Source organism: Physeter macrocephalus, chromosome 12, assembly GCF_002837175.3.
Source record: "Physeter macrocephalus isolate SW-GA chromosome 12, ASM283717v5, whole genome shotgun sequence".
Taxonomy (NCBI): domain Eukaryota; kingdom Metazoa; phylum Chordata; class Mammalia; order Artiodactyla; family Physeteridae; genus Physeter; species Physeter macrocephalus.
The window spans coordinates 80,242,333-80,263,066 of NC_041225.1; the positions used below are offsets into that span (position 1 = coordinate 80,242,333).

A 20,734-nucleotide genomic window follows, 5' to 3' on the forward strand; every position below is an offset into this window, starting at 1 on the left:
TGCAGCACTGTTTACAATAGCCAGGTCATGGAAGCAACCTAAATGCCCATCGACAGACGAATGGATAAAGAAGATGTGGTACATATATACAATGGAATATTACTCAGCCATGAAAAGGAACAAAATTGGGTCATTTGTAGAGACGTGGATGAATCTAGAGACTGTCATACAGAGTGAAGTCAGAAAGAGAAAAACAAATATTGTATATTAACGCATATATGTGGAACCTAGAAAAATGATACAGATGAACTGGTTTGAAGGACAGAAACTGAGACACAGATGTAGAGAAAAGACGTATGGACACCAAGGGGGGAAAGCAGTGGAGGTTGGGAGGGGTGGTGTGATGATTTGGGAGATTGGGATTGACATGTATACACTGATGTGTATAAAATGGATAACTAATAAGAACCTGCTGTATAAAAAAATAAAATTAAATTTTTTAAAAAAAGGAACCAATGCAGAGGAAAAAAAAGTTGTAATTTTGGACAGCTCTAGGTGATTTTTTGGTGTGCTTTAGAATGTTTCTTTATTAAATAAAAGGCCTCCTGGATCAACAATTAGAGTTTATTTTGTATTATCTCTTATGATCTCACTTTACATATAACATCAATTTGGTATCTTCCTCCCTAAGAAATTGTTTGTTACTAACTTTAATGAGATGGAACCACGAAGAAAAAGAGGGAAGGCAAAGAGCAAGTCCCCTTCCCTAATATGAATGTGTGTGACCTTTTGAATCCCCTCCTGTATGACAGATGACTCAGGATAAATTAAGGGGCAGTGTTAGGGGAATTTGTTTGTTTGAGCTACAACTGACATACAACATTAGTTTCAGGTGTACAATATGATTCGCTATTTGTATATACTGCAAAACGACCACCACAATAAAGTCTAGTTAACACCCATCACCCAGGGGGATCTTTAAAAAGAGTGAGTAATGCTCCTTGGGTGGTGCCATCTTGGTTGGTCACAGCCCTCTAGGTTTGGTGGTATTCCCCTCTTCGAAACCCTGATTAGTCTAAGATATGGTAGAATCTCCTAGATTTTTCGAAATACACAGGGTGTGAGGGTGAAATTCTAATTCAATTGGTCTAGGGAAGAGAAAGGTGAGAGTGGAAAGATGGACAGGTGTTGTGTCCTAGGAAAGCATGGCAAACCAACCCGGATATGCTCCACCTGGGGCCTCTTGATATACTGATAAATTGCGCTTATTAGGACAGTCAGGGGAGGAGTTCTAGTTCAGGCTGCATGCCACGAGTGGGGGCTGGACCACAGCTGTCTATTCTCCTGGTCACTGTTGTACTGCTAGATGCAGAACACGAGGAATGTGAAAGGAGGGATCTGCAGGTAAACTATTTATAACCAAACCACCTTGATCATTTGGATGATCCAGAAGCACTGGGACGTGGAACCTGAAACCCCATAGTGCAATCTTTAGGCTCATAAGGGATCCTTTGCTCTATGAGTAAGAAGGATGCCCAGCTGATGGAGATTAAAAGGGGGGGGCGGTGTAGAACCCCAAGAGAAGGAAATTTTTAGGTACACGTTTCCCATCCTACACAAGCAGTATGAACCTTGTTATCCAAGAGGAGTCCTGACTGAGAACTATAGTTCCAAAGCAGGATTGGGAAACGGATCAAGCCTCACCACGGTAAGGTGAGGTGTGCCTTCCCAGCCTGTCTGCTGGACCGTGGGCTCTTGGGGATAGTGTGTCTTGGTTTAGGGATTGTTTTTATTCTTCCTCAAGCCTAGGTTTCTACACAGCCACCACACTTAGTAGCTATGTGGTTTGGTACATGGGATAATCACAACTTTATCTGGAGATAACCTGTCGGGCAGCGGCCTTACAAAAATGAAAGTAAAATGATACCATGAAAAATATTCATTATATGACCAGCTGGTCAACTCTTCCCTCCCTCTCTTTGCTGTAACAGCACCTGTTGGCTTAGAAATGTTTGGAGTTCTCACACTAGTGCACCAAAACCGCCACCCTTCCCATGCTGGCATCCATCGACCTCCCACCTCCCCCCACCCCCCAAAACCTGCATATCAAATATTACTTCCTGCTGTCTATGACCACATGGCCTTGGCAGTTAACATCAAAAGCAAACACATGAAGAGAAGAGAAGGCACTGGAGCTGGGGAGGAAAGACAAGTGTAGGTAATGTTTCATAGACTTTTTTGCTAGCGCCCAGGTGCAACAACCTTGGTCACATGTATTTCAACTTCTCATCTAAGGGCTCATCTTTTCTCCCCCAGAATGCAGAGCTGAGGGTAGCCCTTCTCTGCTTCCACTCCCTACCCTCCTGTTCCTGAAACACACATGAGGAAGCCATTCCTGGGGACCCCTACCTGCTACCCGAAGGTGAGCCATGCAGGAACAGCGTCTGGCAGCTCACCTATTCTCAACTTGTGCAGGGGCTGACCGAGGCAGACACTGTTCAATGTTGATGGTTCCTCACCAACACGGGCTACGTTTATCTAAATTGAACAGGTTTCCACCATCTTTTTCCTGTCTCTGGAGGGTTCAACAGCTCAGGGTAACAATTGTCATGAATGTTTAACACGGCACCCAAAATAGGACTGGAACCAAGGCCAGATGGCATCTGCTTGCTTATATATCCCAAGCCACCAACTAGCAGTGGTGTGACCCTGGGTTCATCCCTTGACCTCTCTGGATTGCAATTTTTCCGTAAAAGAAGGGAGCTGGCATTGTCCTAAGATACTCTCCAGTTTTATAATTTTATGGTCAAGTTGCAACCATTTTACTTCATTGAGAAAGGGCAATGTATTCTCCACTTCACAAGGGCAATTTCAATTGAGTGGTGCTGTGTTCCTGCAGAAGTAACAATGCTAAAAGCAAACAAAAAAACAAAACCCCTCACCTGGTTTATTACTAGCCTGTAAGTTTGATCTACAAAGTAAGCTGGTTAATTTTGTTTCGAATTTCAGAACCCCCCTATCTTGCAATAAATGTAAGGACAACCTCTTTGGAACAAAGGTTCCCACGGCAGGGCCTACTGCATTTCATTAGAGCCAGAAGGAAAGCCCTGCCCAGATACAGGTTCTTAGTGGCCTCCCTGACTCCAGCCTAGCCTGCAGTCTCCAACTAGTTGGAATTTACTAACATATCATTTTATCATTTCTTTGCTTCAAAATTTTAAACAGCTCCATTCCACCTAAGGAACGAAAGCTCAAATACATATTTTGTTAGCCTGGCATGCAATAACCACTCAAATTTAGCCTTGCCCGACTAGACCAGCTCTTTCTCTGAGCTCCCCAAGCATAAACTTAGAGGTGGAGTTTCCTCATCTGTGGAAGAAACCTTTGGACATAAGATGCCTCCTCTCCAACCTGCCTGACCCACCACTCTCCCACACCATCACCACCACCATCCTTATCTGAGTCCTCTAAAACTCAAGTCCCACCTGGTCGAAAGTGAACTCTCCCCTGGCTACTGCAGCAAGAAGTACTTGAATTTCTTCTTTGTATTTCTCTCTATTTTTAAAAAGAATATTATACTTATAAATAAGAACAAAAGTTTTCTTAAAACAAGAACTCTCCTTACAATACTTGGAGCTACAAGAGTTCTTCAACATGATGTTACTATCCAATCCCTTTATTTTAGAGATGAGAAAGCCAAGTCCAGAGAAGCAGCTCGGCATCTTGCAGAAGGTCACAGGGCAGCTTAGTGGCAAAGAAGTGATGGGAACCTAAGTTTCCTGACTCCCAGAACTTACTGTACATGGCAACCTGGTACCATCTTCTCTGCTACTTGGTATCCATTCAAGAGCTTCTAGTGTTGGGTATATCCTCTTTTCCACAATAGAGAGTTGTGTGCTGCCCAGCACAGGTGTTCAGTAAATGCAGGAGGGGAAAGGGGGAAGATCTGGATGACAGAAGACACACTCCCCCAGAACCCCTTCTTAGGAGAAGACCCAACTTTGTGCCAAGTCTCTGTGGGGTGATGTCCTGACTCATTTTCAACTCCTCCCATCCACCTCCAACCAAGGCCCTCTGCTTTCCTTCAGACCTTCCAACCAATCCCCAAACGGCCCAGAGCATAAACACACCCTTTGCATACGCATCCCCTACAGAATGACCACACTCGTGTCCTTACATCCAGAATGAGGGTCACAGCAGCGATTCCCAACTTTCTAAGAGTAAGTATTCAAAGGCAGAAAATTCAGGGATTGGCCCTCTTCCCCAGGGATTATAGCTGTATTAACTGTGAATTGAGAAAAATATCACAAACATCCACCGTGAACTCAGTACAGGAGTATTTTATTGAGGTTGTATTTGATTATTCTATAAATGTAGCTACATACATTGAAAGAGTAATATATGTACATGGCTGATGTTATGTACATATTTGCTTCACAAACAACACTTGAAGTGCTTATGGGTCCCCAGTCACTTGTTGGGCAACTGCTGGGTGGTGGCATCAGTTCAAGACGTTGAGGGGGGGGTACCTAAATGCTGGGGAGGGACCTTAAGTCTCTTATCACCTTCCTCTGCAAGAAAAATGATAGGCCAACGAGGGTCCACAATCAGCTCATTTCAGATTTCTCACTCCATCTACCTTCTTGTTGGAGTTATTACTTATCACAGGCGTTGGTATCTTTAGTACCTATTTTGGGGGGAAACAAAGGGTCTTACTTCAGTCCTCTGGTCTATTCTTGGCTTTCCCAGCAATGCTGCCTCAGGTAGAAAGCCACTTTCGGATTCATATTCCGGTCTCTTCCCCATCTCTCCCCAGGAATTATCTCTAAAGAGTAAGTGCTGACAAGTGATTGATAATTTGCATTTTAATCCTATTCAAATTTGGGTAAATGGTTTAATATGCATGCTAATATTCTATCATTATTCCAATTAAGGAAACTATTATGTTAAAGTGTTTAATCAGGAGAATTAGGGAGAACTCCAGACACCTAAAATTAACCTCCAATAGTCTTGACATTCATTTCATTTAAGTGCAATTTGCCAAGCTATAAGCAACTCCCTGCCTAAGACTTCTGCTTAGACTTCTGCTTAGGCTCGTGGGGATTGCTGATAAGACCTAAAAGCAATTCATTTCCTAACTAGATTGCTGTCTAAAAGAATAAACTAAAAGGGCTACAATTTAAATACAATCAAGTCCCCAAGCAGTCACATTCCAGAAGACTTAAACATCATCATCTTGGATCCCTAGGAACAACAATGCTATTCGCTTCAGAAACAACACAACCACTTCCTCTTTCTCTGACCTTCTCAGTTTAATTACTTCCTGTGATTTCTTCTAGGGCTGAGTGTGCCTGCTTCCCAGGGCGGCTGGCTTTCCATAGGAGACTGATGTGTCTGGAAGGTGCAGAACGCCAGCTGACAAACATTACACACAAAGTGCTGGGACTTCCTATTTCTCTTTTAGCGATGGATCTCTTGGGCCGCCTGGCATTCACCAAGAACTTTTTTTAAGCCATAAGAAGAAGAAAAAATTCTTCTAGCACCTTCACATCTAAAATCAAGCTATACCTCAAAGCTGGAAGTCCTGCCAAGAATGGGGAAGGGCAGGCCCTTGATAACATCTCTCCGCCTGGAAGCACCACCTTCTTGTCCAATGAGCTTCTTCAATAGCTTCCAAATGCCAAGTATGTGAGGTCACCTTTGAAGACACAAACCTGGCAGCCCGGAGCTCACCATCATCACAGCCACAGACAGGCTCTTGCTACTCAAAGGTCCCTGGATCTGCAGTACCAGCAGCATCGGGAAGTTTGTTAAAAATGCAGAATCTCTGGCCTTACTGAATCAGAATCTTCATTTTAGAAGATTCTCAGGTGATTCCTATGCACATTCACGTTTAAATCCTCCTCTCAAAACAGCTAGGCTAAAAAGCAGGTCCAGGAGAATAGCGTGCTTTGTTAGCCATTCTGCTCACACACACTCCATCAAGGGCAAGGTGGCTGGTTCTCTTTCCAAAAGAGGTCTCTGTGGAACTGCTCTTTGTATCAGTACAGAAAAGGCCACCTCAGTGGGCACTGGTTCCCCTACTCCACAGAGCTGAACAGGAATGCAAGGAAGAAATGTCATCTCATAGTTACGAGGCATTTCCAGGATTCTAAACAAGCTCTAATTTCATTCGCTCAACGGTAATATAAATCAAGCTGTACACACGATAGTTTCTTTGCAAAAACTGAGGCTCTGTGAAGTCATGACACGTAATGTTGTTCTACAGACATGGGATCTGAAGTCAAAGACTGTGGGTAAAAATAACAAATCCTGCTCTGTGACCTCAGACAAGATACCTAGCCTGGCTGAATCTTTTCTTTGCCTGCAGCTGTGGACCCTTCTGGCTCTTGGACATAGTCCATTCTCGTGTGAGTGCATGAGTTTATGTACACACAACACACAAGCGCACACACACTCCCCCTAAAAATGACCTGAAGAACTCGTTAGGGGATTCTAGGAAGGGCATGTAGCTCCTCTAATGCTCTGGAGGAAGAGTTCCCTCCACCCCAAATCTGGGAATCCCAATGCTTGCAGCTCGAGGGGGAAGCCTGCAGAGGAAGAGGAAGAAGAGGGGAAACACCTCTGGCAGCCGGGTCAGTCCATGATCCAGACAACACTGGCCTCACACCCCTAAGGCACATGGAAGTGCCTAGCACGCTAGAATGTAAGCTCCCCGAGGGCAGAGGGTGCTTCTGAGTCACAGCTCAGGTCCTGCTTGGCAGGTAAGGGGTCTGGAATACTGGATGCAGTAAGTGAATGGCACTCCACAGCTAGTCGCTCCCTTTCCTCCAGCCTCACCCCCACTGCTATTTATTTTAGCCAATAAATAATTTATACATGGCTTTGCAGTTAGGATCCAAGTATGCTCTAAAGTCAAGTTCTTTAGATTCAGAGAATACTACACTCCAAATGGACACCTGTAATCTGGCAAATCTACTAATTTTCCTTAGGATAAAAAGACATCTAAGAACGGATGGTAGGGGCCTCAAAGCTGGTTTGCAAACAGCAAACTCCTCATCTGAAACCTGTTCACCCACAGATTAGTGAGAAGGCCACCATTAAGCCTTCAGGGCCAGAAGTAACACTGAGCCAGGGCACACCATCCTGGCACAGCAGGCTTGTTTTAGAATTTGGAGCGTGAGAAAAATCCCAGATATGATTTAAACTATTAAGCAAAAGAGAGAAATTTAATGACTATGTTAAGACTATATTCACACTTATCCAGCTTCAAAAGGTCTGTAAAAATGAGTAAAATTATTGGGATGCTGATGATTAAATTAAACCTCTGGTCCAGCATCCACTTTATTCCTTGGCTAGAAATATAAAACGCGAACACCAACATGGCATGCAAGTAGACAAAACAAGCCATAAACCAGCTTATTCCTAAGAGAACTCAGCCTCACCCATTTCCACCAAGCCTATTGACTCTTGTTTTAGAGACAATTTGAAAGCTGTTGGTAATATGATTGGGGTTATTCTTGGACCAGGCCAGGTAGTTCCCTTCAGCGGAGGGAGTTCCTGGGGATGGGGACAGCAGTGAGCTGCCCATAGCTGATAATCCCAGCAACTGGCAAGGGATGCGGCAGCCCTCATCTCAGGGAATACCGCTGCATTGGCTTCAAGGCTGAATTTGGTCTTCAGATACATGTTTTTCTTCCCACAGTATTTTAAAAAATGAGTGATTCCATAAAATAATCTAGATACTTAACTTCTCCTAAAGTCAAAAGAACTGGTGAATCAGTCAGAGTCCTGTCAGGCAAACAAAACCCACACTGGGTGTTTCAACAGAGGTTGAATGTAGTGGGGTCATTAAACAAGTGTAGGGGAGGCTGAAGAGTAAAAATGGGGGACATCGTGGTAACCACATGTAGTAACTTCAGGAAGGAGCCACCGCTCCTGGGGTTGGCGGAATGAAGGGAATAAACAGGGGTTATCAAAACCCAGGGGCTGGGCTTCCCTGGTGGCGCAGCGATTGCGCGTCCGCCTGCCGATGCAGGGGAACCGGGTTCGCGCCCGGGTCTGGGAGGATCCCACATGCCGCGGAGCGGCTGGGCCCGTGAGCCATGGCCACTGAGCCTGCGCGTCCGGAGCCTGTGCTCCGCAACGGGAGAGGCCACAACAGAGGAAGGCCCGCATACCACAAAAAAAAAAATAAATAAATAAATAAATGTTTGCAGAAAGCCTACTATGGGCTCAGCACTCTGCCAGGCTATGGGTATACAGGTCAATAAGTTATTATTCCCACACCGGGAAGGGCAGATGGGCCAAGCTTCTGGGTGCATTCTCAGTTAGGGTGGGATGCAAATATTACAAAATAAACAGTGCTTATCTGAAAAATCAATACGGGAGGCCAGAGCCAAAGCAATGAGAAAAAGAAATAAGAGAAATAAACAATGAAAATGAAACACAAAGATGAACTAGGAAAGACAATTTTTAAAACTTAGCCTGAGGGGCTTCTCTGGTGGCGCAGTGGTTAAGAATCCGCCTGCCAATGCAGGGGACATGGGTTCGAGCCCTGGTACAGGAAGATCCCACATGCCGCGGAGCAACTAAGCCCGTGTGCCACAACTACTGAGCCCGGGAGCCACAACTACTGAAGCCCGCAACAAGAGAAGCCACGGCAATGAGAAGCCCGCGCACTGCAGCGAAGAGTAGGCCCCACTCGCTGCAACTAGCGAAAGCCAGTGCACAGCAACGAAGACCCACTGTAGACAAAAATAATTTTTTAAAAATAAAAAACTTAGCCTAATTAAAGCTGTTGGTAATATGATTTCTAGACCACAGACAGGAATGGCAAGAGAGTCAACTATATGCTACTATAGGTAAGTACACTGACTGTAAGAGTCAGTAGAGGGAAGAGGCAGAGTGTGACCCCAAAGCCCATGTTTCTTCCACTACCATCTTGACAACCTGCCCCTCACAGCAGTTCTGAAAAAAAACAAAAACAAACAAACACTAAAACTCAAAGTCGTGGACTTCTCTGGTGGCGCAGTGGTTAAGAATCCGTCTGCCAATGCAGGGAACACAGGTTCAACCCCTGGTCAGGGAAGATCCCACATGCTGCGGAGAAACTAAGCCCGTGGGCCACAACTACTGAGCCTGCGCTCTAGAGCCCATGCATCATAAGAGAACTCAGCCTCACCCATTTCCACCAAGCCTATTGACTCTTGTTTTAGAGACAATTTGAAAGCTGTTGGTAATATGATTTCTAGACCACAGACAGGGATGGCAAGAGAGTCAACTATATGCTACTATAGGTAAGTACACTGACTGTAAGAGTCAGTAGAGGGAAGAGGCAGAGTGTGACCCCAAAGCCCATGTTTCTTCCACTACCATCTTGACAACCTGCCCCTCACAGCAGTTCTGAAAAAAAACAAAAACAAACAAACACTAAAACTCAAAGTCGTGGACTTCTCTGGTGGCGCAGTGGTTAAGAATCCGTCTGCCAATGCAGGGAACACAGGTTCAACCCCTGGTCAGGGAAGATGCCACATGCTGCGGAGAAACTAAGCCCGTGGGCCACAACTACTGAGCCTGCGCTCTAGAGCCCATGCATCACAACAAGAGAAGCCACTGCAATGAGAAGCCCGCGTACTGCAACGAAGAGTAGCCCCCGCTCGCCGCAACTAGAGAAAGCCCGCGTACAGCAACGAAGACCCAACGCAGCCAAAAATAAATAAATTAAAAAAAAAAACCTCAGTCTTTTCGGATGTGGGTACAATGTGAATTGTCATTTAATTTTTTATATAAGGTAAAACTATTTTTCAATTAATGAACATTTATGTTAACCAATCAATAAATGTTTGCAAGGGCTTCCCGGGGCTTCCCTGGTGGCGCAGTGGTTGCGCGTCCGCCTGCCGATGCAGGGGAACCGGGTTCGCGCCCGGGTCTGGGAGGATCCCACATGCCGCGGAGCGGCTGGGCCCGTGAGCCATGGCCACTGAGCCTGCGCGTCCGGAGCCTGTGCTCCGCAACGGGAGAGGCCACAACAGAGGAAGGCCCGCATACCACAAAAAAAATAAATAAATAAATAAATGTTTGCAGAAAGCCTACTATGGGCTCAGCACTCTGCCAGGCTATGGGTATACAGGTCAATAAGTTATTATTCCCACACCGGGAAGGGCAGATGGGCCAAGCTTCTGGGTGCATTCTCAGTTAGGGTGGGATGCAAATATTACAAAATAAACAGTGCTTATCTGAAAAATCAATACGGGAGGCCAGAGCCAAAGCAATGAGAAAAAGAAATAAGAGAAATAAACAATGAAAATGAAACACAAAGATGAACTAGGAAAGACAATTTTTAAAACTTAGCCTGAGGGGCTTCTCTGGTGGCGCAGTGGTTAAGAATCCGCCTGCCAATGCAGGGGACATGGGTTCGAGCCCTGGTACAGGAAGATCCCACATGCCGCGGAGCAACTAAGCCCGTGTGCCACAACTACTGAGCCCGGGAGCCACAACTACTGAAGCCCGCAACAAGAGAAGCCACGGCAATGAGAAGCCTGCGCACTGCAGCGAAGAGTAGGCCCCACTCGCTGCAACTAGCGAAAGCCAGTGCACAGCAACGAAGACCCACTGTAGACAAAAATAATTTTTTAAAAATAAAAAACTTAGCCTAATTAAGTTTTAAGCGTTTATGAATGACCACAAGGAATAAATCTAAGAATGGAAACAAGATCTGAAAAATCGTTATTTCAGTACAAAGAGGAGGAGCCAAAGCCATACATTTTGAAGCTGCCCGTGTTGTTTAAATCTCTTCACTCACAACTGCTAAATGCCAGGGTGAAGTCAAAATCCATTTCTCCTTAGTGCAAGTCAACATAGAAATTTTGTTTTCAAGTAAATATTCAACTACCCTTTGACAGCATAAATAACATAAACAGGATTTGCTATCATGTGCCCCCTGTGAACATATTGTTGACAAAAGATTACCTGAGAAATGAGTAGTTACAAAACAGTTGGTTCTTAATTCAGTCAACCCCTATGCCAGTTAATATCAAATATTTTACTAAGATCCAGGCCTGACTTCCTTTCCCTGACAGGGAACACCAAGCTGTGGTAACAATCTTCCATGCCTACTAGGGCAAGCACACAGACAACGCATTTCACAGAGCACAGGCGTTGTGCACCAGTGCAAAACATTCCTTCTACTCCAGTGACTAAAAGCCCTAGACAATGCCTTAAAAAATCATCAGTGTTCTAGCCTTAAATATTGATCAAAAAGAAACATTTACCAGAATGGTTAATGAGTTTATCAATATGACTGGGTCTTTAAAAAAAAAAAAAAAAATCAGCCCAATTTACTTAAGAGAAAACAAGCCAAAACTGAACACAAAAACTTCCTGCTCTGCCTCTACTATCAACTTGTTCAGTTTCTGAGGATTTTGCTGTTAGATTGTGTATTTGTGTTCATCCCCATAATATAGGAACTCTGCCAATAGTGGAGTTCATCAGCACAGCTGTCTCCAACTTCAAGTGTTAAGACTCCATCAGAACCCTATAGCTACTGCAAATTGTTAATACTGTGTTTTCTGCCGAGATTCTCCTGCTGAGGCAGAAACACAGGCCCTGGCGTATTGTGTTTAAGGTGTTCTACTTCCCAGTTCTCACAATAGCGATTGGAATCAAAATGGTTTTGAGCTGTCAATCACAGATCACCACCACCATATAGTTCTGCACCCAATTTCCACAAGACATGCCAGGGGCTTCAGGTGAACACGGAGTTTCTGAGAAGGAGGCTTATACACAACCTAAGTTAACCAAATATGACAACTGTAATTATTACATTAGTCAGCAGGGGCAAAACAGCATTTTAAAATAATCAAATCCATTTTTAAATTTAATAGATCTTTATTAAAAGCAACCACAATGTGCCCAATGGTATTGGGACAACAGTTAGAAAACTAGGCAGTTAAGAGGTAACCCTAAATCCCAAAAGCTCATGCTCTGGGACAGAATCTAGCTGGGTATAAGTCCAACTCTAAATGGTGATAACTGTCATACAGTGTGGGAGGAAAATGCTATAAAGAGCCCACGGTTTTGACTTAGGGAGTCGGGGTGGGGAAAGTCTAGGAGGACCTCATAAGAGGAATGACTCAGAGCCGGCTGGCGGGTGGAATGAGCAGAATTTCACTTGTTGGAGAAGGAAAGGAAGAAAGATGACTCTGGAATAAACAGCACAAGCAAGGAGATTGTTGAGCAGAATAGTATTGGTACTGATACTGATCCACTTTTTATACATGTTTTTGGTTAAAGGGACTGGAAAAAAGGTAGCATTTGTTAAGATCCCTGTGGAAACAAACCCAGCAGATGGAGGTTAGTCCAGGCCCACCACCTAACAAGACATACAGCCTTGTAGTAGGCATTTAACTTTATACAATGACAATGTCTTTATATAGTGACAATGTCCTGGCTTATAAGCTTGTTAAGGTCTTTCCAAGTTTTTTGTTTTGTTTTGCTTTCAGGATTTTCTGAGGAAGAGACCAAGATTCCAATCCTGCGTAGTCAACTCTATTTTTAACATTTAAGGATTTTATTCAGGTAGAGTAGAAACACAAACACCCTTTTTTTTTTTTTTTTTTCCCCCGGTACGCGGCCTCTCCCGTTGCGGAGCACAGGCTCCGGACGCGCAGGCCCAGCGGCCATGGCCCACGGGCCCAGCCGCTCCGCGGCACGCGGGATCCTCCCGGACCGGGGCACGAACCCGCGCCCCCGGCATCGGCAGGCGGACTCTCAACCACTGCGCCACCAGGGAAGCCCCACACCCCCTTTTTTTTAAGGCTAATGCATAGAGAATGGATCAATACTTGGAACGGGTCTAATTACCACAACTCTTATTTCAATGACTGTAGAGCGAACATTCCAGTAATAATCAACTCTGAATTCACACTCCTCCCATTATCTTCAGGTGTATCACAGAATGCTCAAGCCCAAGTTTATTTAAATTCACTTTAATTCAGTATGTGCTTCATAGCATTTTCTGGGAAGATAAGAGAAATGAAAAAAAATATGGCAATGACAGACTGTCATCAATTCAGAAGAATTAGGGACAGCGTGACTGTCAGAAACAGTGTGAGCTCTGAAGTCAGAATGACTAAGGCTGACCACCCTCTCCCCTTCTGAGACAGTACCTCATGGTGCTTTAAAAACACAGTCCTTCCTGAGCCAGGCTGCCGAGTTTACTTAACCTCTCTGGGCCTCGATTTCCTCACCTATAAATGGAGGTAATAAAACCATCTACTGCATAGAATTGTTGAGAAGACTAAATGAGTAAGGTGCTATAAAAGATATTTGCTCTCTTCAACTTCCTCATCAGTTAAATGGGGTAACACCTCCTTCACGCGGTTATTTGAAAGTGAGCCCGTAAGAAACATATCTCAGTGCCCAGCACAGAGCTGACACCAGACACCTGTTATTCCTAGTGTGGGCTGCAAGCTTTACACAGGCTGGCTCATTTAATTCCCACGGCAACTCCACGAAATCAGTAATATTTATTCCCATTTTATTCACTCAGATAAAAGCAAAGTGAGATACGTAAGTAATTTGCCTTAGATCAGAAAGTGACCAAATGGCTAAGCCTTGAACCATAAGAATATGTTACAAATGCATTTAAAGCAGGATCTTCAGCCCTTGGCTGAAATAACCAGTTAGAAAGACATTTTTCAGTCAATTGAGACTGAGAGTTAAAGACATCAGGGAATTATTCTTAATTTTGTAAAGTGTGATCATGGTATTGTGGTTTCACGGGATAGTATACTCGTCTTTTGGAAAGTAAGCTCAAGTAATTGGATATGAGCGTTCTAATGTCTAATTTCTTTGAAATGCTTCAGCAAAAATATTAAAGCCTTTTTTTAAAAAAAATGGGAAATCTTCCAACATTAGGGAAAATATGAGTGAGGGCAGAGCTACAAATCCATTCTCAGCAAGTTGTGTGTTGCAGAGAAGAGTTCATGAACAAAATAGAAAGCTGAATTGTAGCCAGGTGTCTCCTGAGTTACAGCTGCTTGAGAAGGGTTTCTTCATTTTGTCTGCAAATTTCCAAATCATTTATAACCATGATCAAATGATTTAAGAATACAGACGGAATACATATGATTTAAAAAAATTTTTCCACTCCCTGTATACAAAAGACCACTTTGAATAATTTATTGATGCTCTTTAATTTTTCAATTATTAAAAAAAAGATCTGTGGAGTTGTAAATCTTAACATGCATTTCTATCTGGAGTGGGATCAAAACAGGATCAGGGTATTTTCTGTATGGAAGCTGTTGTTTAGGACCATCAGCGAAAACAGGATTCCTGAATTTATGAGCATGTATTTATTAGAGAGCACTTTTATTTTTCTCTTTTCTTTTCTTTTTTGGCCGCACTGCACAGCTTGCAGGATCTTAGTTCCCCCACCAGAGACTGAACCCCGGCCACAGCAGTGAAAGTACAGAGTCCTGACAACTGGACTGCCAGGGAATTCCCTAGGGAGGAGTTTTAAACTGACATGGAAAAGAACATTAGAAGACAAAACTTATTATTTTTTAAAAATTAAGCATGATTTTACCAGTTGCAAGACTGAATTATTGTATTCTGATGCTAAATGTAATGTACTTAAACACCTGTATTGTGTAATAAAAACCTTAAATATATGTGGACTATCAGGAAAATCTATTTTACCTAAGGCACAAATATATCTCTCAAGTCTCCAGTTTGATGTCACTTCCTTATAAGTAACACACCTTGTCTACTTCCGAAAGATTATCTCAGGGACCTCAAACATAAAACCATTAGAAAATAGGAGACTGTAATGAATATAGAGGAGCAGTAAATAAATCTAGCGAAAACCTAAGCTAATATGGCTACCATAATCAAGCAAAAATTTTAGCTGAGCTTCCAGAAAGTGGTAGCAAAAACAAATAAAACAAAAAAGCAATCACAGCTAGCTCTGTAACTCAGAGAGAAACCTTCTTCCTGGCACCAGCATTTAAAAGGAATTTTTTCAGAGGGATCATTACATAAGAACGTTGAACAATATAATGGACAGAGTCCACAAATGGCAGTTTACAGCCCAAACAGCCCGTTTTCTTACCAGGCATTTCTTGTCTCATGACAAGGTCATTACATTAAAAGAAATCCCGAGAAGGCCACTTCTGCAGTGGGCTAAGGTGCCACAGCTTTCTGATTCTCTAACTGAAACCAGAACCTGTCCTCAAATATCCGTTGTCTCAACTGGGCTTCTGACAGCAGTGGGGGCAGGCAGTTCCATGCTGAACTGCTCAGAAAGCCTGGAAGAGAGAGATTTATTTCTTGCTGGTGATTCCACCTGAAGTCCCTTTGCTTTGGATACCAGATGGGGTAGAATGTACAGCCGACCTGCTGCCCTGAAAAGGGAGCAGCCAGGCCAGCATCCCCAAGGGATGGAGCCAAGGAACCCAATCTAGGGTGGTGAACCAATCTCCAACAAGCCCAGAGCATGGCAACCATCCCTCCCTGCTACTACCGCTAACTGTGTGTGCAGGGACAAACAAGGACCCATAAAAATACCTGTTTATTAGTCAAGTCCAAAAAGGGGCAAGGCGCAGCAGCATATTCCTCCCCCTGCTCCATACGTCAGCCCTAGAAGGTCAACATTTTACGATTTCAAGATACAGTTTATGAAGGCAAGGCAAAAGGTCTAAAATAGAAAGACCAGCAGATGTGGTGGGGCAGCGGACACACACACACCAGCTACAGACGCGTGTCCGGCAGACCAGGAGTTACTGCAGTCAAAGCTCCCTGGGGACCCACAGAAAGGAAATTCCCTTTCCCAAACACCAACCCTCCCAACACCCCCTCCCGCCCAGCCTGGTGACAGCAGACGCCAAAGGATAAAGGGGCATTTAAAAAAAAAAAAAAAAGTGAGTAGATTCTTAGAGCACAGCATTCTGTCACCTGCTGCATAGCCCTCAACGCCGGCCAGCCCTGAGTCACTTCCCCTCTCTGCCCCGGGTCTCAATGCTCGCGGGCGCAAAAGACCCGGGGCCTCGGGCGGGGGCTACCCGCAGCCCCCACGCCCCAGCACACACGTGCGGGGCCTCCCTCCAGGCAAGTTCCGGCGGCTGCAGACCCGCTCTCTGCGCCCGGGCCAAAGAGCCCCAGCCGGCGCCGCCGCTACCTTGGCTAATGGCAGCTCTGAATGAAAGAAGCCGAGGCAGGCTCCGGATTTATGAATGTGCAGGGGAGGAGGGGAGGGATATCATGTGACAATAAAGGAGACCGTCTTATTCACAAAAAAAAAAAAAAAAAAAAAGTGGCTGGCGGCGGGCACAGCCACTGAGCAGAGGCGGCCGCCGCGGTGCGGTGACCGATCGGACCCGAAGCCGACGACCTCAGGCACGGGGCCGGGCGGCCCAGATTCTATTGCACCCGCGATCGGAAACGCCTCGGGCGCGGGTGGGAGAAAGCCAAACCGGACTCGGCGACCGTGGAGCCGGAGGGAGCTGCACCTTGGCCCGGGGCTGCAGAAAGACACGGGTCCCGCGGGAGGCGGCGGGTCCGCCGGAGAGACCCTCCAGCGAAGCGCCCCGATCATTGTTCCCCTTGGGCCCGCGGGCCGGGCACGCACGCGTGTGCACGCGCACACGCACAGATAAACACACACACACATACATACACACACGTGTCCGCAGCGCGCTGCCCCGCACGCTCCCGCCCGCCCCCGCCGCACGACCCCTGATCCGTCCAGCGAGCAGCCCAGACCCCGCGGGACGCCTGTGCTGGGCCCGCCGGCGCGTGCACACACACTCACACGCGCCGCGGGACCCCTGGGCGGCTCCAGCACGCCGGCCCGCGCGGGGACCCGGGCGCACGCAGACCCCCGCGCAGCCCGCGCCCAGTCCTCCCTGTGCTCCGCGGTGTTTTTTATGAATGAAAATGTGGTATGCAAATGAGAGCGATTCAGGAAAACGACATGGCGGAGCCTCGGCCCCAGTGGGCTCCCGAAGGGACCGCGGGGCGAGCGGCGGTTGGGAGAGCCACAGAGTCACCGTGTAAAAACCCACCGACCCCGGGAAGCCGGAGCGGGGGTGTCAGGTCTTCTGCTCCCGTCGCCGAGGATCTCGGCGGGAGGGGTGTTTGTGAGTCCCCGGACAGGGAACGGGGACCGCCCCGAGGTCACCCGCGCGCCCTTGGCCCCCGCAGCGGCCACCAGCCCGCCGACCCAAGGCGCGCCCCCGCTGGCCCGCAGCAGTTTTCGCCCCCTCCTCACTTCAACAAGCGGGAAATCTCGCGTCCCAAACCCCACAGGCCAGCGAGTCGCTGCACCACACGCCAAGTTCACCCAACCAGAGTCCCCGCCCGCGTCCTCAGCCCCGGCCCCCACGCTGCCCCTGCGGGGCACCCTCTTCCCACCCCGCGGCCAAACTTACTCGTCCGGGTGTGTTTCTTCGGTCATTTTCCTGTTCACCTAGACGCCTGTCCCGCGGCGGGCAGCTTTGCTCCCTTCATCTTCCTGTCTGCTCACCCCCCTTCTTCACATCTCCGGAGATCGCCTGATTTGGTTGGGGGGAGCTGCTAGAGATGAAGGGGACGCCGCAGAAGGCAGAAGGGGAAGCAGGGCGACCGGAGCGCGGGGTGAGGTCTGGGGGAAGGGGTGCACAGGCAAGCTTCGGGGGGGAGTGAGCGCCGCAGTGCCGAGGGGCGAGACGGGCGGGGGCTCCGGGGGCGGACGGAGAGGAGAGATTTGGGCAGGGGACAGCGATGGGGGAGAGGAGGAGGAAAAACAAGCGCGCCGTGGAGCGGCGGGGACCGCTGAGAGCAGGAGGAGAGGGCCGGCCGCGGGTGGGGGCTTGGTCCGGGGTTGCCCCCGGAGAACCGGGCCAATCACGGTTCCGGGGAGCGCTCGGCGGTCGGGGGAGGTGCGCCTGGAAGGCGGTGCAGGGCGCCCGGTACGAGCCCCATCTCTTGACTCCGCCGATTTACTCCATATTGGATTCTCACCGCCGCCAACAGGAGGAGGAAGTAGGGCGGAAGCGATGACGTCTTCCCAGCGGCCAGAGGTGGTGGAGTGCAAAAAGCTTCCTACTTGCGACCGAAAAAAAAAAAAAAAAAAAAAAAAAAACTTTGTTCCGTCTACTGAGCATGCCCGGCTTCCTTTCCCCCACCCCCACCCTCCCTCCTGGCTTCCACTCCCGGAGGAGCCCCGGAGCGGAGTTACTTGCGCCGCGTCTAACTCCGGATCCTCCTTCGTTAGCGCTCCGGGTTTTAAGATGCCCGAGAAGAGGGAGGAGGCGGCAGCCGCAGACTCGCACACATCTGGCTCCCGGTTGGTTCCCTCCCTCCTTCGAAACCCCTGGATTAAAAATCCGAGGACTGGGGGGAGTGGGGAAGGGGGAGGGGGAAGACGAGGAGCTCAGAGGAGGGCCAGGGGGTGCTCGCGATCAGAAGACCAACTATCCCCGACCTTGGGGCGGGAGGGTGGGGGGGCGGCACAGATGCCTTTGCCAAGATTCTGAATGTCAGAGGCTTTTCAGTTTCACGTGAATCTTATGATCTTTTTTTTTCTTAGTAGGGGAATGGGCAATTTTAAGGAACCATTATTTGTACATTGAAAAAAAGAAATCCAACACAACCCAGAAACGTTTGCATTCCAGTAGAAATGAAAGATTTTCCCAGTTTAAAAGGTAAACCCAAATATGTTTTTTAAATTATTCAGTAAATCTGTCTCAAGTTGGTGGAGGATGGCCCTTGTCCCAGGCCCTTGAACGCCACAGTTCCTGGCCCAGAGGTTGCCAGCTGCATGGGCTTTGGCACAGTGAGATGGGGAGATGGAGAGCTCCTCGAGCCCTGCTCTCCCGCCACCTCCCCTTTGTTTTTAAATTATTTTTCCTGCCTTGGCCTGGGACCATGGGCCTGGATGGGCCTGCACTTTCTAAAACAGCACTGTCTAGGCAATGGGCAGGCAACCTAAACAACTGTAACAGGATCTTTGCTTGGCTTGATGCTCTGCTGTTGCAGTCTTGAAATTCTTTATGGTGTTTGAACAAGGGGCTTCACGTTGTTACTCTGCAGTGGGTCCCACAAATTCCATAGCTATTGGATATTTCCTTCTGGGATCTTGCTAGGGAGCAAGAGATGCAGTCTCTGCCCCTTCCTGATCTCCCAGTGCAGTACTTTTCTATCCTCCTGAATGTGCCAAAACACTACACAGAGATTTTTAACTTAATAGCAACCACTGAACAAATTAAGAGAAGATTATATGCCTCAAATGTAGTATACCTAAAGTGTACATGTATGCATTTGGACAGCCACAAGTACACTAAAGATAGAATTTCACCTTGAGTCAAGGAAAAGCTAGTGGTTTACCCTAGGCTTCGTGTTTACGATAACCATGATCTTGGTGGACATGGATTGGGTTCCACCTGCCCTTGATGCTGAGTGCTGGTGTGTGGTGGTGAAAAGGGCACTAGACAGGGGAGGAACACCTGGGTTCTGGTTTTCTCCTAGCAGCCCTGAGACCCTGAGTGAGGCTTTTAGCAATTATTCAGTTTCTTTATAAAACAAAGATAACAAGGCCACGCTTGTCCTTCTGTTTTTGAGGCCGTTGAGGGTCTATGAGAAAGCACTGAACAAAGCAAGACCTAGTTGTTGTCTAAATCCCCATAAGGCTAAGGCATCTACCCAGTTCTCACCTTTGCCCATTGTTGCTTTTCTCAACAATGTTTGAAAGAGTTCCCACTCATTCATTCCTGAACTTCCAGGAACATGGACATTTGTCCATGTCAAAATTTTCCACCCAATGGGCATCTCTTCGGTGCCACCCTCCAGTTTCAGAGTACTCAAATGGCAAGGTGGCAGGTGAGGTGATTATTAATTTCTGCAGGTAGGCAAGCTGATTCTGTGTTATCACAACTCATTCATCCAGCTCCCTGCTAATAGCAGTGAATGACTGGCCCAACCCAGGGACCAGGCAGCCGGAGGAGCAAAAGAAAACATTCCAAGGTCCAGGAGTAACCAGGTCCCAAATTGGTTGTCCTGCTGCCAGACTCCAGCAGGTCCTTAAAGTTCTCTGAGCCTCGGGTTCAGTGTCTGTAGTGTCTGGATAATTCCCACAACATAGAGTCGTTGGGAGGATTAAATGGCTATAAAGTGAGGGCACTGTGTTAAGCACTCTGCAAACAGGAGATTAATGGCAACCATTTCTTCCCTCTAGCCAGTGGATTACCAAATGCTCCGCCCACCACTCCTGGTCCTCTGTGTTCCTCTAAAGAAAACCTTGCAATTCTCTTCTGCCTTCTTCATTACCCAAAAGGGGCCTTTTGATGAAAATATTACTAGCAGGTCACCTCTTGGTCCCCCCCATCAATTGCTAACTGTGACTCCAGCAGCTCCAAAAATAAATGGCGGTAGTGGGCGAATAACTTAGATGTTTTTTGATCTATCAGGGTGTTATCAAAGTCTACTGGATTGTTTCCAGAATAGAGGGTATCACGGATTCAGGGCTTTAATTTAATGACATTGCTGAAAGAGCTAAATACCCGCATCCCGGTCTCTCCCGCACAACCAGCGAAACAAGGGGCAGGCAAATCAAACCAAGGGTGTCTCGTACAGCATCAAAAGTAATATTGATCTGCTCACAACTTCACGCTAACCCAGCGGAACCCCCAGCAGGACCCCCACCTACCCGCCTCTCAACCGGAGTCCGGAGCCGGGGAGCACCCCCTCGCAAATCCTCCTCGCCAGCCGCCTGGAAAGCCTGGAGCCCGGAACCGGAGCGACCCTCGGCGACCGC

General features: G+C 47.0%; 1 protein-coding gene across 2 annotated transcripts in view; it reads right to left on the minus strand.

Annotated features, from left to right (window-relative positions):
• Positions 1–20,715, minus strand: part of SPRED2 (sprouty related EVH1 domain containing 2) — a 127,517-nt gene extending 106,802 nt beyond the window's left edge. Inside the window, exons 1-3 of one of the 2 annotated variants that reach the window (XM_028497216.2) lie at positions 20,627–20,715; positions 17,373–18,024; positions 15,511–15,582 (exon numbers count right to left, since the gene is read on the minus strand). Coding sequence is in view for 1 of the 2 variants with exons in the window: in XM_007124886.4 (XP_007124948.1) it covers positions 17,373–17,398 (26 nt within the window). In the remaining variant the exon portion in view is untranslated. The remainder of the gene's footprint in view (positions 1–15,510; positions 15,583–17,372; positions 18,025–20,626) is intronic. The other variant, XM_007124886.4, reaches the window with a different exon arrangement.
• Positions 20,716–20,734: the final 19 nt, after the last annotated feature.